This window comes from Babylonia areolata, chromosome 34 (assembly GCF_041734735.1).
Source record: "Babylonia areolata isolate BAREFJ2019XMU chromosome 34, ASM4173473v1, whole genome shotgun sequence".
Taxonomy (NCBI): domain Eukaryota; kingdom Metazoa; phylum Mollusca; class Gastropoda; order Neogastropoda; family Buccinidae; genus Babylonia; species Babylonia areolata.
The window spans coordinates 19,308,838-19,327,923 of NC_134909.1; the positions used below are offsets into that span (position 1 = coordinate 19,308,838).

The following is a 19,086-nucleotide window of genomic DNA, read 5'->3' on the forward strand; positions in this document are numbered from 1 at the left end:
ATTACACGACTCACCCCCATGAATCAGTAAAGATTTATTACAGGACTCACCCCCCATGAATCAGTAAAGACTTATTACAGGACTCACCCCCCCACCCCCATGAATAAGTAAAGACTTATTACAGGACTCACGCCGAGCACGTAAGTGAAGCGGGACTGACACTGAGGTGACTGTGAAAGCAGGGCATTAAAAAAGAAAAAGAAAAAAGAAAACCCAACACTTAAAAATTTTTTTTTTATAGAATGTTTTTTTTCTTTCTGGACAAATTCTAAAATCAAAATGATGAGAGAGAGAGAGAGAGAGAGAGAGAGAGAGAGAGAGAGAGAGACAGAGACAGAGACAGAGACAGAGAGACAGAGACAGACAGACAGAGGAGAGAGAGAGAGAGAGAGAGAGACAGACAGAGACAGAGAGACAGAGGGGAGAGAGAGAGAGAGAGAGAGAGAGAGAGAGAGAGAGAGAGAGAGAGAGAGAGAGAGAGAGAGCGTGTGGAGAAAGAAACAGACAGAATCAAACACAGAAAAAAAAAACAGAAACAGAAAGTGAGACAATGAGTGAAGGAGACGCACGAGATATATATTCGAGGTGAAAATTTAAATCATCAAAACTCTCTCTCTCTCTCTCTCTCTCTCTCTCTCTCTCTCTCTCACACACACACACACACACACATACACTTCACTTTAACCCTTTGAGCCCGGAGTTCCTGAGCAATTTAAACCCTTTTGACTGAGCTCCTGAGCCAAAATTTGCAAATAATTGGTATTAAAAATGGAATATAATTTTTTTTTTAAAGACACAAAGCCATACCAGGGCCATTTCCTTCAGAGAGTATGGCTGCCATCAAACCTGGGTTAGCCATCAGCTTGGGCAGTATCATCTTGATGGTCTGTCGTACCATACTCATGACCATCCCCATGTCTGAAAAATACGTCACCACAACGTCATCAAAACATGTCATATCATTCAAATTGCCGTTTACGTAGTACTAGCTAACTTACTTTTCCTTTAGCACGTCATCAAAACGTCACCCAGGATGTGCCACCTCATCTCCCTTACCGGTTCTCGTCATCACAACGTCATCAGAATATGTCATCTGATCCTCATTACCGTTTCTCGAAAATGCGTCATCGCATCGTCATCAAAACGTGTCATAATATCACCGTTACAGTTTCTGGAGATTACGTCATCAGAACATGTATCATCCTCAATACCGTTCTCGAGAATACGTCATCGCAACGTCATCAGAATAATTATGTCAAAGCATCTTCAGTAATCGTTTCTCGAAAATATGTCATCACAACGTCATCAGAATGTCATATCATCCTCATAACCGTTTCTCGAGAATACGTCATCACAACGTTATCAGAGTATGTCATATCAACTTCTTACCATTTCTAGAGAATACGTCATCACAACGTCATCAGAATATGTCATATGATCCTCATTACACTTTCTCGAAAATACGTCATCACAACGTCATCAGAATATGTCATATGATCCTGATTACCATTTCTCGAGAATACGTCATCAGGTCATTAGGACGCCATACAAAGCTCATCAGAATGGAATGGGTGTCTAAAAGACGAAGACGAAGACAAAGAAGAAGAAGAAGACTTCCGAAAGAAGTAAAGAAATCAGAAACACAAACCTCATGAAGATAACAAGAAAGAAAACAACAATGATTCAAGCAATTTCATCATGTCCATCATGATCGTCGTCACAATCATGACGATAAAACGGACCACAAAGACCACTGAGATTATGATGATGGTTATGGTAATGATTATGGTGATGATAAAAGGACGACAAAAAACGACAGTCAGGACAATAATGAAGATAAAAAAGGACGATAAAGACGACAGACAGGACGATGATGATGATAAAAGGACGACAAAGACGACAGGCAGGACAATAATGAAGATAAAAAGGGCGACAAAGACGACAGACAGGACGATGATGACGATAAAAGGACGACAACAACGATAGGCAGGACGATGATGACGATAAAAGGACGACAACAACGATAGGCAGGACGATGATGACGATAAAAGGGCGACAAAGACGACAGACAGGACGATGATGACGATAAAAGGACGACAACAACGATAGGCAGGACGATGATGACGATAAAAGGACGACAACAACGATAGGCAGGACAATGATGACGATAAAAGGACGACAAAGACGACAGACAGGACGATGATGACGATAAAAGGGCGACAAAGACGACAGACACGACGATGATGACGATAAAAGGGCGACAAAGACGACAGACACGACGATGATGACGATAAAAGGACGACAAAGACGACAGGCAAGGATGATGATGTCAACACTAAAATGACGACAAAGAGAAAATAGGCAGGCCCACGATGCTGATAAAAAGGACGACAAAACCGACAAACAGGGAAGTGGATGACTTCAAATCAAATAAAATTGTGGTGCTTAGAGCCTCGACGACCACTAAGGCCATCTCAAGGCTATCGCCACGTTAACTCTCCATACGAACGGCGAAAGAGACGACGTTAACAGCGTTTCACCCCAGTTACCATCATCAAAATATTGCAAGCGGAAGGCTCTTATACTGAAGACGTGAATGTTGACAAAGAATACCACAATTCTGACGACGGAAGCTAAAGGTTGGGTCATTCAGACACCCACTGGACATCCGAGGGGTCTGTGTAGAGGAGAAGAGAGGACTGGCCGTACTGAGTGAGTTAATACCTACTACAAGTCAAAGGTGAATTAAAAAAAAAAAAAATCCGATAAAAACTAGTCACCGATTTAAACTTTCCACTCAAAGTTTAAAAAACTTTCTATAGTTAAAAACCTTCAAGTCTGATTAAAAATGTTCCACTTCTTTCAATAAGTCCATCAACGTCCACGGAGGGACATCACGAAACAAAGTCTTCAGAGAAACCCCGGCCGTGTAATGTCTGTGTCTAACATCATGCAGATCCCAACAGTCAAGGAGCACGTGTTTCACGGTGAGAGGCTCATCACAGGGAATACACTGAGGGGCCTCCTCCCCCTTCAAAAAGTAAGAATGAGTTAAAAAAAAAAAAAAAGAAAAAAAAAAAGGTTGCCCCGCACGCAGTCTGTACAGCACAGACTCCTCCTTTCTATTCTTCACCACTGATAGGAGGGTCTCTTTTAGGTCTGGAAGGATTTGGAACAGCTTGTTGTCCGTCTGTGTGTTCCACTCCTCTTGCCAAAGATCCTTAACGTAAGTGTTTTCAATCGCCAAAGACGTGGAACAAGCTCCCTGATAACCTCCGTTATTCTGATTCCCTCGCATTATTCTGATTCCCTCGCATCTTTTAAATCTCGTCTCAAAACTCACCTCAATAAGTTCAGTTGTGGCAGGTCCACTTCCTTTGCGTTAGCTGTGCTTGACTATGTGTGTATACATATGTATGTGTACATAACTACATGCATGTATATGAATGTGCATTGTGTGTGCGTGTGTTTATGTAAGTTTGTGCCTGCCTATGTGTGCGTATGTGTTAGGGTAGCTGTTAGATACACATGTATGTTAAAATGTATGTATGCAGTGTGTGTGTGTGTGTGTGTGTGTGTGTGTGTGTGTGTGTGTGTGTGTGTGTGTGTGTGTGTGTGTAGTCACATTTTTGGTGTGTGTATGTAACATAGATATAATGTTTTATGTTAACAAAAGCGTTTTTGTAAAGCACCTAGAGCAGATTTCTGGATAGTGTGCTATATAAGTATCCATTATTATTATTATTATTATTATTAAGTGTTCACCTTCTGCTTCATGTCTGTGTATGGTGGATGACTTAAAAAGGGTGACAGGGACGACGATGACTCACCTGGCATGGGGGAACCAAAGGGTGAGGACGGCCCTGTCTGACTCACTCCGGGTCCACTGGCCTCTGCACAACAACGTAGGGTCCGTCAGTCCTTGTTAAGTCCGTCAATTCACTAGTCCATCAGTCTATGTCCTAGTCCGTCAGTCCATGTTAGGTCCGTCAATACACCAGTCCATTAATGTATGTCGTAGTCCGTCAGTCCATGTTTTAGGTCCGTCAGTACACCAGTCCATTAATGTATGTCCTAGTCCGTCAGTCCATGTTAGGTCCGTCAATACACCAGTCCATGTATGTCCTAGTCCGTCAGTCCATGTTAGGTCCTTTAATACACCAGTCCATTAATGTATGTCCTAGTCCGTCAGTCCATGTTAGGTCCGTCAATACACCAGTCCATCAATCTATGTCCTAGTCCGTCAGTCCATGTTAGGTCCGTCAATACACCAGTCCATGTATGTCCTAGTCCGTCAGTCCATGTTAGGTCCGTCAATACACCAGTCCATGTATGTCCTAGTCCGTCAGTCCATGTTAGGTCCGTCAATACACCAGTCCATTAATGTATGTCCTAGTCCGTCAGTCCATGTTAGGTCCTTCAATACAACAGTCCATTAATGTATGCCCTAGTCCGTCAGTTCATGTTCAGTCCGTCAATACACCGGTCCATCAGTCTATGTCCTAGTCCGTCAGTCCATGTTAGGTCCGTCAGTACACCAGTCCATTAATGTATGTCGTAGTCCGTCAGTCCATGTATTAGGTCCGTCAGTACACCAGTCCATCAGTCTATGTACAATGGTTCCCCAGTCTGTCAGTCCATCAGTCTCTTTTCAGTCCGTCAGTCCATGATCCTGGGATCATCAGTCCATGGCCAGCCCGAGAGTCCGTCAGTTCCTTTGTCCATCAGTCCCTCAGTCCATCGTTGCTCAGCTAGTCTGCCAGTTCAGCAGTTTACTGTGGTCCGTCAGTCCACTGGTCCGTCACCAGTCCTCCAGTCCGTCAGTCCATCGTAACTGTCTGTGACAGTGTGTGATGGTGTGTGACTGTGTGTGATGGTGTGTCGTAACTGTCTGTAACAGTGTGTGACAGTGTGTGATGGTGTGTGACTGGTGTGTGACGGTGTGTGACTGTGTGTGATGGTGTGTCGTAACTGTCTGTGACTGTGTGTGACTGTGTGTGATGGTGTGTCGTAGCTGTCTGTAACAGTGTGTGACTGTGTGTGATGGTGTGTGACTGTGTGTGATGGTGTGTGACTGTGTGTGATGGTGTGTCGTAACTGTCTGTGACAGTGTGTGACTGTGTGTGATGGTGTGTCGTAACTGTCTGTGACTGTGTGTAACAGTGTGTGATGGTGTGTCGTAACTGTCTGTGACAGTGTGTGATGGTGTGTCGTAACTGTCTGTGACAGTGTGTGATGGTGTGTGATGGTGTGTGACTGTGTGTGATGGTGTGTCGTAACTGTCTGTGACAGTGTGTGACTGTGTGTGACAGTGTGTGACTGTGTGTGATGGTGTGTGACTGTGTGTGACAGTGTGTGACTGTGTGTGATGGTGTGTGACTGTGTGTGATGGTGTGTCGTAACTGTCTGTGACAGTGTGTGACTGTGTGTGATGGCGTCTGTGACTGTGTGTGACAGTGTGTGATGGTGTGTCGTAACTGTCTGTGACAGTGTGTGATGGTGTGTCGTAACTGTCTGTGACAGTGTGTGACTGTGTGTGATGGTGTGTGACTGTGTGTGATGGTGTGTCGTAACTGTCTGTAACAGTGTGTGACAGTGTGTGATGGTGTGTGACTGTGTGTGATGGTGTGTCGTAACTGTCTGTAACAGTGTGTGACTGTGTGTGACAGTGTGTGACTGTGTGTGATGGTGTGTGACTAGTGTGTGATGGTGTGTGACTGTGTGTGATGGTGATGGTGTGTGACTAGTGTGTGATGGTGTGTGACTGTGTGTGATGGTGTGTGACTGTGTGTGATGGTGTGTGACAGTGTGTGATGGTGTGTGACTGTGTGTGATGGTGTGTCGTAACTGTCTGTAACAGTGTGTGACAGTGTGTGATGGTGTGTGACTGGTGTGTAACGGTGTGTGACTGTGTGTTACTGTGTGACTTGTGTTTGAAAGTGTGTGACAGTGTGTGATTGTGTGTGTGTGTGATGATTTGTGATTGGCGTGTGACTTGTGTGATAAGTGTGCGACTGTGTGTGACAGTGTGATAATTTGTCACGCACAGACTGACAGATAAGCAGACAGACGCAAAGGGCGCACAAACAGACGAGACAGATTTTGTAACGCGAAGACACGACAGGCATGGGAATGCACACAGATAGATACATGGACGCACAGACGCACAGGTACACAGACAGATCGACTAACAGACGTAGGGACTCACAGACAGACAGACAAACGTATGAACTCACATACAGACAGAAAGACAATGTCACAGACAGACAGACAGACGCAGAGGACTCACAGATATACAGACATATCACGCACAGACAGACAGACGTAAAGACTCACAGACAGACAAACAGACGTGGTGACGTACAGACAGACAGACAGACAGACAGACAGATATACAGACACACGTGGTCATGCACAGACAGACAGACAGACGTAAAGACTCACAGACAGACAGATAGACATACAGACATGGTCACGCACTGACAGACAAGACAGTCAGCCAGCCAACCAGTCAGGCAGACAGACAAACAGACGTATGAACTCACATACAGACTGACATACAGACGCATGAACTCACATACAGACTGACAGACAGACGGACGGACAGACAGACGAGGCCACAGACAGACAGACAGACGTAGTTACGCACAGACAGACAGACATAGGGACTCACAGACAGACAGACATGGTCACGCACAGACAAACAGACAGACGGACCGACAGAGAGACAGGCAGACACACAGCCAGACGTAAAGACTCACAGACAGACAGACAGACAGACAGACAGACAGACTCACGTGGTCTGGGGTCCACAAACATGGCGGATGCCGCTGAAACAGAACAACACAATGTGTGTAACGTGTCAGTGTGTGATAACAACACAATGTGTGTAACGTGTCAGTGTGTGATAACAACACAATGTGTGTAACGTGTCAGTGTGTGATAACAACACAATGTGTGTGATGTGTCAGTGTGTGTGATAACAACACAATGTGTGTAACGTGTCAGTGTGTGATAACACACTGTGTGTAACGTGTCAGTGTGTGATAACAATACAATGTGTGTAACGTGTCAGTGTGTGATAACAACACAATGTGTGTAACGTGTCAGTGTGTGATAACAACACAATGTGTGTAACGTGTCAGTGTGTGATAACAACACAATGTGTGTAACGTGTCAGTGTGTGATAACAACACAATGTGTGTAACGTGTCAGTGTGTGTGTGATAACAACACAATGTGTATAACGTGTCAGTGTGTGATAACAACACAATGTGTGTGATGTGTCAGTGTGTGTGATAACAACACAATGTATGTAACGTGTCAGTGTGTGATAACAACACAATGTGTGTAACGTGTCAGTGTGTGATAACACACTGTGTGTAACGTGTCAGTGTGTGTGATAACAATACAATGTGTGTAACGTGTCAGTGTGTGATAACAAAACAATGTGTGTAACGTGTCAGTGTGTGATAACAACACAATGAGTGTAACGTGTCAGTGTGTGATAACACACTGTGTGTAACGTGTCAGTGTGTGATAACAACACAATGTGTGATGTGTCAGTGTATGTGAGAACAACACAATGTGTGTAACGTGTCAGTGTGTGATAACAACACAATGTGTGTAACGTGTCAGTGTGTAATAACACAATGTGTGTGACGTGTCAGTGTGTGTGATAACAACACAATGTGTGTGATGTGTCAGTGTGTGTGATAACAACACAATGTGTGTAACGTGTCAGTGTGTGATAACAACACAATGTGTGTAACGTGTCAGTGTGTGATAACAACACAATGTGTGTAACGTGTCAGTGTGTGATAACAACACAATGTGTGTGATGTGTAGTGGTGGAGTGATGGCCTGGAGGAAACGCGTCCTGCCCAGGAAGCGAGAGAATCTGAGCGCACTGGTATGAATCACACCGGCAGTCGCTAGTATTTTCTCCCCCTCCACTAGACTTTGAGTGGTATAGTCTGGACGCTAGTCATTCGGATGAGACGATAAACCGAGCTCCCGTGTGCAGCATGCATTTGGCACATGTAAAAAAAAAAACAAAAAAACCCCACGGCAACAAAAGGGTTGTCCTTGGCAAAATTATGTAGAAAAATCCAATGTGTCTGTGTAATAGCAACACACACACACACACACACACACACACAATTCCAAGCAACGACATTTAAGCCCCACCCCCCAACCCCCTGCCTCCCCCCCCCCTCCCCTTTCCATACATCCATCCATCTGGCCCAGCGAAACGGGTCACTGACTCCACTTCCCACGTGACGACCACGTGACAGCTTGTCACGATTCCCTTACGGATGGATGGACTTCCGCCACAGATGTGACGGGACACCGGAAGTGGAGCGCCATCTAGCGAGTATGTAAACAGAGAAAAGGGGAAGAAGAAGAAGAAGATGGAGATGCCGTGTCTGTGGAGAGCAAATTGATAGTATGTGTCGTCCTGGATTCCCCCTAATGTCGGTGTTAACTCTCTCCTCCTGACAGCAGATTAATAACCTAGACTGGGCGGTGGTGGTTGTTCTGGTGTGTAAACAGAGAGAGAGAGAGAGAGAGAGAGAGAGAGAGGGAGAGAGAGAGAGATTCAGATGTTTATTCAGATAAAGGCCATGGCCCCATACTGAAGGGGCTAATACAAAGGAACATAATACATAATTTTCACCAACAAAGGTAACAGTTAACAGACATAAGGTCTGCAAACGAATATTAAGAGACTGCAGTGCGCAGCCTCTTGCCTGCTTCATAAATATACATAGCTAAATTAAAAAGAACTGTCTCATTTCTTGTTGACAATAACATATTTAGCCTAAAATGACATGGTTCTGCATAATACTTCGAATTAATTAATTTCACTCTGAGATCATGAAAAGCAGGGCAACAAAACAAAAAAATGGATTGAGAGAGAGAGAGAGAGAGAGAGAGAGAGAGAGAGAGAGAGAGAGAGAACGAACGAACGAGATTTTATTTTTCCAGGGTACTGAGATAAGCATAATGACAAGAATGCTTTTTTTCAGGTACAAAATCAAATAGATAAATTTGAAAAAGAAAAAAAAAGAAGAAAAAACGCACAAGAATAAACAGAGAAAATTTATATCAGAAGAGAGGAAGAGAGAGAGAGAGAGTGAGGGGGGGGGAGGAGAGAGTAAAGAAGAAAAGATGAAATGAGAGAGAGAGAGAGAGAGAGAGAGAGAGAGAGAGAGAGAGAGAGAGAGAGAGAAGACAGACGGACATACAGACTGATAAATCGACAGAGGAGAGAGAGAAGGTGGGGGCGAGGGGAGGGGAGTGGGGGGGGGGGGGGGGGCCTGGGGAGGGGGCGGGGTCGGGGTCGGGGGTGTCAAAAGTTACAAGAGAGAGAGAGAGGGAGAGAGAGATGACAAGACAAGAGAAGACAAGACAAGACAAAATTCCTTGTGTCCGAGGGTGACAGCACCGTTGTGCTTTTTCCATCCACTTCTCGCCCTGACCACGATCTGTTCTAGGCATAACCATGATGGTAATAGAATACATAGGAAAAAGAGCATAAAAAAGGCGCGTGCGTGCGCGCGCGCGCGCACACACACACACACACACACACACACACTCTCTCTCTCTCTCTTGCTTAATCGTATGCCTTTTTTTTTTGTCGAAAAACGTGGCCAGTACACAGTTACGTCTTCTAATTTTTTCTACTTCAATATTTGTCGTTAACTCTCTCCATACGAACGGCGAAAGAGACGACGTTAACAGCGTTTCACCCCAATTACCATCATCAAAATATTGCAAGTGGAAGGCTCTTATACTGAAGAGGTGAATGTTGACAAAGAATACCACAATTCTGACGACGGAAGCTAAAGGTTGGGTCATTCAGACACCCACTGGACATCCGAGGGGTCTGTGTAGAGGAGAAGAGAGGACTGGCCGTACTGAGTGAGTTAATTAGCCAAACAATTCAGTTGTTGATCTTCCCTTATAGAAACCTGCTTAATTTGTCGGCATTATGTTGTTCAGTATTCTTTTCACAGTTGTGTCAGTGCATTCATAACTGATGACTTGTTCTTTGCATCGCTTTATAATATACATGTGATGTATGTTAGTGCTACAGGTCTGTAGTTTTATGTCATACCGCATTTACTTTCTTTCTGGACTGGATATTTAATTTTTTTATATTTTATTACATTATAGTTATTATTTAATTTAATTAATTATTTATTTGTGTAAGCTTATCTATTATTTATTCACCTTTTTTTTTCCCCTCAAGGCCTGACTAAGCGCGTTGGGTTACGCTGCTGGTCAGGCATCTGCTTGGCAGATGTGGTGTAGCGTATATGGATTTGTCCGAACGCAGTGACGCCTCCTTGAGCTACTGAAACTGAAACTGAAACTCTGGATTGGAACTACGATTGACTTGTTTTCCAGACTTAAAGCATTTGTCCATCACACCAGTATTTTTCGAATATTTCGTGTAACAATTTTTTTAATTTATTTTTTTAGTGGACTTTTCACACCAGTATTTTTCGAATATTTCGTGTAACAATTTTTTTAATTTATTTTTTTAGTGGACTTTTCACACCAGTATTTTTCGAATATTTCGTGTAACAATTTTTTTTAAATATATTCTTTTTAGAAGACTTTTCACACCAGTATTTTTCGAATATTTCGTGTAACAATTTTTTTTAATCTTTTTTTTTTTTAGTAGACTTTTCACACCAGTATTTTTCGAATATTTCGTGTAACAATTTTTTTTAATCTTTTTTTTTTTTAGTAGACTTTTCACACCAGTATTTTTCGAATATTTCGTGTAACATTTTTTTCTTTTATAGTAGACTTTTTAGCATTTGATTCGAGATTGCATTTTTGAAAACGGATTTCTTAGATCGTCAAAGGCGCATTGCCGCTATGAGTGTTATCTGGAGAAGGGTCTTCGTTTTGTTCAGTATTTCCTCTTGTCCTCCGTTGTGTCTTCTTATATCTGTTAACCCTTTCACTGCCAAACTCGTAATTATGCAGCAGCTAAGTAGAGGACCCATGTCACTGAAGGGCGACCAGATCATGGGTCTGTTATCCATGAACCTATTGCTCTTTATGTTCGGTGGTAGGATAAGTCATATTTCCCACACATCACATGGGGAATCCCCAGTTGAACTTAGACACGATGTTTACTGTGTTTATAGCACAAGGGAATTTTGCACTCTGAATTGACTGGCGGTGAAAGGGTTAATCCTTTTATACAGCTTGCGCTCGCAAACATATGAACAATGTTGTTGTTTTTTGCTACACTATATGCAGTAATCTAATTTTACCGGATATATATATATATATATATATATATATATATATATATATATATATATATATATATAGATGGAGTCTCCCGTCGGACCAACGGATGAGTAGGCAGGCAGGCTTATCTGTCGGTGTGTGTCCTCATATGGGAGAAGAGGCCGATTCTGGATGCGCAGCACTTCCCACAGGTGTTGCAAGGGAAAACGTCTCCAGAAGTTGAGCCCTGCTTCCTTCGCTCACGTTTCTCCTTAATGGCCAGCGTTCTCATGTTTTCAAACGTCTTTATGCCACTAGAGCACAGCATTCTCCAGCGAGAGTGGTCAAGGGCATCAGTTTCCCAGGAAGCGATGTTTGTCACAGGCTTTGAGGTCTCTAGGACCTGGAGGTTGGAGACCCTGTCTTGCCACTTTATGCCGTGGATCTTTCGTAGGCATCTCTGGTGAAACTGCTCAAGATGCTGAACGTGAGAGACATATATATATATATATATATATATATATATATGAAATATATAAACAAAACTCCGGAGGTATGATCTTCAAACTGGAGTGAGCACACACACACACACACACACACACACACACACACACACACACACACAAATAAAATAAAATAAAATAAAATAAAGTACACACACGAATAAACCATATGAGAGTAAACATAAACAAAAAAAAGAAGATGAAGAGAAAAAAAAAGAACAAACGAAAGAAAGAAAGGAAGAAGAAGAAGAAGAAACAACAACAACAACAACAGCAAAACAGGGAGGAAGGCATACACGGTGCTTTGATAGTAAGTGTGGTGAACTAAGCTTTATGACCTTGACTGGGTAGTCAGGCCTTTGGAAAGTAGGGGGAGGTAACGGAGGTAAGGTAGGGGGAGACAAACAGAAAAGGAAGTAAGAGACGACACTTTGACGTTGAGTGTGGTGATGTATGCTTGATGTCCTTGTCAGTTACCAGGTGGTCAGGCCTTTGGAAGTAAGGGAAAGTAACAGAGGTAAGATAGGGGGAGGTGAAGAAGGTAACGTTGGGAGAGGTAGGATTAACTCTCTCCATACGAACGGCGAAAGAGACGACGTTAACAGCGTTTCACCCCAATTACCATCATCAAAATATTGCAAGTGGAAGGCTCTTATACTGAAGACGTGAAGGTTGACAAAGAATACCACAATTCTAACGACGGAAGCTAAAGGTTGGGTCATTCAGCCACCCACTGGACATCCGAGGGGTCTGTGTAGAGGAGAAGAGAGGACTGGCCGTACTGAGTGAGTTAAAAAGACATTTCCAAAACTGATTTCTGAGGATCAGATTGAATTTGTTACTAATGGATACCTTGGGGACAATGCAAGACTAATATATAACCGCATTATCTATCTGGATAAGAAAAGGCGACCCGGGCGTTTACTTTGCTTGGATTTTGAAAAAGCTTTTGATTCTTTAGATTGAAATTTTCTCTTAAAGTTTTAAAAGCATAAGGGTTTCGAGAAAACAAATGTAACTTGGTAAAATCATTCTACAAAAATATAAAATCAGCGGTAGGAGTAAATGGACAGGTGGGTAACTGGTTTCCTGTGAAAAGAGGATGTCGACAAGGAGATCTACTCTCTCCTTGGCTGTTTATGATTTGCTAGAAATATCGGCATTGTGATTAACGAAAAAAAGGATATGAAAGGAATTTATATTAATAATAAAGAGCACAAAATATCTCAGTTAACAGATGATGCTCAGTTAATGAAAAGCGCGGACAGAATATATTTTGAAAGATCCATTCAAACAGTTCAAAACTTAGGAAATATCTCAGGGCTCTGTGAATTCTGATCAGTGAAGCACAGGCAGTTTTGTTCGATGACGAAAAGAATTCAGGAGCAAAATACATGCAACTCCGTAATATGAATGTAACCTGGAATCCCAAAAAGTTCAAAATATTACGGGTACAGTTCACAATCAATATCAAACATTTTGAGCAAATCAACTACGCAGAAAAAAATATTTTCTAATTATCAGAAATAGAGCGCTGTTTAAATTTTGGATTAAAATTGTTCCTCTTGGAATGATTGCTGTGCTGAAACTTATCTTACTCAAACCAATCCATCAAAGAATTTACTTCGTTCGACCCCCCACCTCCCCCCACCCCCTCCATCCCAACACACACACACACACAATAAAACTTCGTAAATAACTCTCACTAATGTGTTTCCATTCTGTATGGAATGGTAAACAAGATAAGAGTGGAGAGAGATAGGCAGTGTGACAGAAGAAGTAGACAAGAGTGAACAGATAATTATGAAGGTAGACGAGAAGTAGACTTTGTGGACAGATGCAGACTGTGAAAGAAAAAGAGGAGTATACCTGAGCGGACAGATTGGCCATGTGAAGGAAGAAGAGAAGTAGAATACGTGGTCAGAGAGGTAGACAGTGTGGAAAAAGAAGAGAAGTTGACTGCGTGGTCAGAGAGGTAGACAGTTTGAAAGAAGAGAAGTTGACTGCGTGGTCAGAGAGGTAGACAGTTTGAAAGAAGAGAAGTTGACTGCGTGGTCAGAGAGGTAGACAGTTTGAAAGAAGAGAAGCTGACTGCGTGGTCAGAGAGGTAGACAGTTTGAAAGAAGAAGAGAAGCAGACTCGCGTGATCAGAGAGACAGACAGTTTGATAAGCTGACTGCGTGGTCAGAGAGGTAAACAGTGTGAAAGAAGACGAGAAGTAGACAGAGGGGGCAGATACAGACAGTTTGAAAGAACACGAGAAGTAGACCCGCGTGATCAGAGAGATAGACAGTATGAAAGACGAGAAGTTGACTGCGTGGTCAGAGAGGTAGACAGTGTGAAAGAAATCGAGAAGTAGACAGAGGGGACAGAGAGACAGACAGTTTGAAAGAAGATGAGAAGTAGACACAGGGGACAGAGAGACAGACAGTTTGAAAGAAGACGATAAGTAGACAGAGGGGACAGAGAGGTAGACAGTTTGAAAGAAGACGAGAAGTAGACAGAGGGGACAGAGAGACAGACAGTTTGAAAGAAGACGAGACGTAGACAGAGGGGACAGAGAGACAGTTTGAAAGAAGACGAGAAGTAGACAGAGGGGACAGAGAGACAGTTTGAAAGAAGACGAGAAGTAGACAGAGGGGACAGAGAGACAGTTTGAAAGAAGACGAGAAGTAGACAGAGGGGACAGAGAGACAGACAGTTTGAAAGAAGACGAGAAGTAGACAGAGGGGACAGAGAGACAGTTTGAAAGAAGACGAGAAGTAGACAGAGGGGACAGAGAGACAGACAGTTTGAAAGAAGACGAGAAGTAGACAGAGGGGACAGAGAGACAGACAGTTTGAAAGAAGACGAGAAGTAGACAGAGGGGACAGAGAGACAGTTTGAAAGAAGAAGAGAAGTAGACAGAGGGGACAGAGAGGTAGACAGTTTGAAAGAAGACGAGAAGTAGACAGAGGGGACAGAGAGACAGTTTGAAAGAAGACGAGAAGTAGACAGAGAGGACAGAGAGACAGACAGTTTGAAAGAAGACGAGAAGTAGACAGAGGGGACAGAGAGACAGTTTGAAAGAAGACGAGAAGCAGACAGAGGGGACAGAGAGACAGACAGTTTGAAAGAAATCGAGAAGTAGACACAGGGGACAGAGAGACAGACAGTTTGAAAGAAGACGAGAAGTAGAGGGGACAGAGAGACAGTTTAAAAGAAGACGAGAAGTAGACAGAGGGGACAGAGAGGTAGACTGTTTGAAAGAAGACGAGAAGTAGATAGAGGGGACAGAGAGACAGACAGTTTGAAAGAAATCGAGAAGTAGACAGAGGGGACAGAGATAGACAGTTTGAAAGAAGATGAGAAGTAGACAGACGGGACAGAGAGACAGACAGTTTGAAAGAAGACGATAAGTAGACAGAGGGGACAGAGAGGTAGACAGTTTGAAAGACGACGAGACGTAGACAGAGGGGACAGAGAGATAGTTTGAAAGAAGTCGAGAAGTAGACAGAGGGGACAGAGAGACAGTTTGAAAGAAGACGAGAAGTAGACAGAGGGGACAGAGAGACAGACAGTTTGAAAGAAGACGATAAGTAGACAGAGGGGACAGAGAGGTAGACAGTTTGAAAGACGACGAGACGTAGACAGAGGGGACAGAGAGATAGTTTGAAAGAAGTCGAGAAGTAGACAGAGGGGACAGAGAGACAGTTTGAAAGAAGACGAGAAGTAGACAGAGGGGACAGATAGACAGTTTGAAAGAAGAAGAGAAGTAGACAGAGGGGACAGAGAGACAGTTTGAAAGAAGACGAGAAGTAGACAGAGGGGACAGAGAGACAGACAGTTTGAAAGAAGACGAGAAGTAGACAGAGGGGACAGAGAGACAGACAGTTTGAAAGAAGACGAGAAGTAGACAGAGGGGACAGAGAGACAGACAGTTTGAAAGAAATCGAGAAGTAGACAGAGGGGACAGAGAGACAGACAGTTTGAAAGAAGACGAGAAGTAGACAGAGGGGACAGAGAGACAGACAGTTTGAAAGAAGACGAGAAGTAGACAGAGGGGACAGAGAGACAGACAGTTTGAAAGAAGACAAGAAGTAGACAGAGGAGAGAGAGAGACAATTTGAAAGAAGACGAGAAGTAGACAGAGGGGACAGAGAGACAGACAGTTTGAAAGAAGACGAGAAGTAGACAGAGGGGACAGAGAGACAGACAGTTTGAAAGAAGACGAGAAGTAGACAGAGGGGACAGAGAGGTAGACAGTTTGCCCGTCTCTCTGTCCCCTTTGTCTACTTCTCGTCTTCTTTCAGAGACCGGGGACAAGAACTGAGAAACGGCAGCCAGCCAGGCCGACAGTGTTATTTATGGTGTACGGTCACTCACCAGCCAGAAACATCGTGCCCATCACAACCACCCTCATCCTGCCCTCAGCTGTTGTCCCGTGAGTGATGATGACGAGTCCTCCACGAACAGACCCACTGGTTCATCAGCACGAAGACTGCTTCGCTGAAACCACGGTTCCAACTTTTAACCACTTCCTGCCTGCCATCCGGGTCTTTCACATGGTCCACGGTCGTTTTGGGGGCAGTATGATTGGCATCTTCTGAGCCAATGGCTCCTTCGGGTTGGGGTCCTTGTGGGAGGGGCTTGGGATTCATTACCCGAAGCAGAGAGAGTGGATGTTGTAGTAGAACAGGGAAACTGGCGAGGTGACTGGTTGTGTGTAGCATTTCCTCTCGTTGTCTGCAGAATGTTGCCAACGATAACCCTTTTGTTGCCCCACCACCACTCCCACCGTCCCTCCCACACACCTCGCCCCTCTTTTTAAGATCTGTTCTTCTTTTGTGTGTGTGTGTGTGTGTGTGTGTGTGTGTGTGTGTGTGTGTTTTAATACATGCAAAGTGTAATATTGTATCTTAAGATGTATTTCACTCTTCCGAGGGACGAAGGCCTACACATCAGAATGAAAACAAAAACATTTCATTTCGTGAAGGTCACACTAACTTGGACACAAATAAACGAGAGAAAAAAAAGGCTAGTGATCATGCTACTGCGTATTTACTAATGTGTTTGTGTGTACATATCTGTGTATGTGAGTGGCAAAATGGTTTTATGTTTACAGTGTTTATGAGTTGACAAAGCAAAACAGTGGATTTCGGACATAAAAAAAAGCAATTTAGTTTCCGAAATATCTGGACAAAATGGCCAGGTGACATTTCGATGCACATTAAACGTACGAAACGGCAGAGTCACAGTGTTGTGACAGGTGTGTTGTGAGGACAGTGTTGTGAATCTTATGAGTAATTTACGGACATTAACTCTCTCCATACGAACGGCGAAAGAGACGACGTTAACAGCGTTTCACCCCAATTACCACCATCAAAATATTGCAAGTGGAAGGCTCTTATACTGAAGAGGTGAATGTTGACAAAGAATACCACAATTCTGACGACGGAAGCTAAATGTTGGGTCAGTCAGACACCCACTGGACATCCGAGGGGTCTGTGTAGAGGAGAAGAGAGGACTGGCCGTACTGAGTGAGTTAATACACACAGTTAATCGCACGAAAATACAAGCATAAGGACAATGTCTGACTATACATTGAATAGGTATTATAAAACGTATGTGTTTTAAATGCATAATGCCAGTCTTGCGCACAAAAATTAATGGGACGCTGTTTTAAATTGCGTGATGAACACCTTCACATTCCCAACAGACTGGGCTCCCCACACAATTCCGAAACCAGACCATGTGGAGCATATTTCTGATTTTGCATGCCCATGTTGAATAATTCTAAATTTGTAAATACAAAAGCATAGCTTAAGCTTTATTATTATTATTATTTTTTTTTTTAGGGGTATCTGGAATCAGCCATTCCAACAATGTGTAACCAAAATTGTACACATTTCGCAATGATTGTGACTTTAAGACATGAAGACATGTGTGTCTTATTTCTTTCTTTCTTTATTATTATTATTATTACTACTACTACTACTACTACTTTTTTTGTATATTATAATTATTTATTTATTTATTTATGTACGCTTATCTATTATTTATTCACCTTTTTTTTCTTCTCAAGGCCTGACTAAACGCGTTGGGTTACGCTGCTGGTCAGACATCTGCTTGGCAGATGTGGTGTAGCGTATATGGATTTGTCCGAACGCAGTGACGCATCCTTGAGCTACTGAAACTGAAACTGAAACTGCGACTTTAAGAGGATACCTGCCCAATTCTCCCTACACCAAATGCTTTTGTGTTCTTTGACTGCAGACCAAGAAAAAAAGAACAAAGAAATTATAAAAAAAAAGCAAAAAAAAAAAAGCTTCAATGCTTTGGATTCTCTCGATGACATTTTAGTTGTTCGCAATACCCCTGTCTGTGTGTGTGTGTGTGTGTGTGTGTGTGTGCACGCGCGCGCGCGATTCCATGTGTGTGTGTGCGCGCGCACGTGCGTGCGTGCGTGCGTGTGTGAGAGAGAGACAGAAAGACCGAGAAAGGAAGAAGTACAGCTGAGCCACACACACACACTCATCACCATCACATCCTTCACTGACACCCTTCACGGCCCCTTCAGGAGGCGACTCATGGTTCCAGTGTCGTGACGTGACAATGAACAACGAGGCGCGTGCACTGGGAACGTGGCGGGTCACAGGCCACGCCCCCCCCCACCCCCCCCAAACCGTACCCTCGGCCTTCCACCCTCTCCTCCCTCCCCCCACCTTGCCTTGTCCCACAAAGCCTCTGTTCTGAGTGACGGGCTAGGTATGAAGGAAGTGACCAGATACACAACACAACACCACACAGAGAGGAGAAAAAGACAGGCTGGAGTGGGAGTTGGGGGGCGGGGAGTGGGGGTGGGGGTAGGGGATGGGGGCGTGGAGGGGGGGGTGTGAGGGGTGGTGGTGACCAGATACACACAGTGAAGTGGAGTGATGGCCTCGAGGTAACGCGTCCGTCTTGGAAGTGAGAGAATCGGAGCGCGCTGGTTCGAATCACGGCTCAGCCGACGATATTTTCTCCCCCTCCACAAGACCTTGAGTGGTGGTATGGACGCTAGGCATTCGGATGAGACGATAAACCGAGGTCCCGTGTGCAGCATGCACTTAGCGCACATAAAAGAACACACGGCAACAAAGGGGTTGTTCCTGGCAACATTCTGTAGAAAAATCCACTTCGATAGGAAAAACAAATAAAACTGCACGCAGGAGAAATACCAAAAAAAAAAAAAAAAAAAAAAAAAGAAAGAAAAAAAGGGTGGCGCCGTAATATAGCGACGTGCTCACCCTGGGGAGAGCATTCTGTTGTTATAAAAAGAAATACAAATACAAACACCGAGAGGG

The 19,086-nt window shown here is 43.6% G+C and overlaps 1 protein-coding gene across 1 annotated transcript in view; it reads right to left on the reverse strand.

Annotated features, from left to right (window-relative positions):
* LOC143277543 (uncharacterized) overlaps window positions 1-16,244 on the reverse strand; it is a 30,169-nt gene extending 13,925 nt beyond the window's left edge. Inside the window, exons 1-4 of the mRNA XM_076582425.1 lie at window positions 16,127-16,244; window positions 6,798-6,830; window positions 3,831-3,893; window positions 808-918 (exon numbers count right to left, since the gene is read on the reverse strand). Of these exons, the coding sequence (XP_076438540.1) occupies window positions 808-918; window positions 3,831-3,893; window positions 6,798-6,830; window positions 16,127-16,163 (244 nt within the window). The 5' untranslated portion in view covers window positions 16,164-16,244. The remainder of the gene's footprint in view (window positions 1-807; window positions 919-3,830; window positions 3,894-6,797; window positions 6,831-16,126) is intronic.
* Between the last annotated feature and the right edge of the window lie 2,842 nt (window positions 16,245-19,086).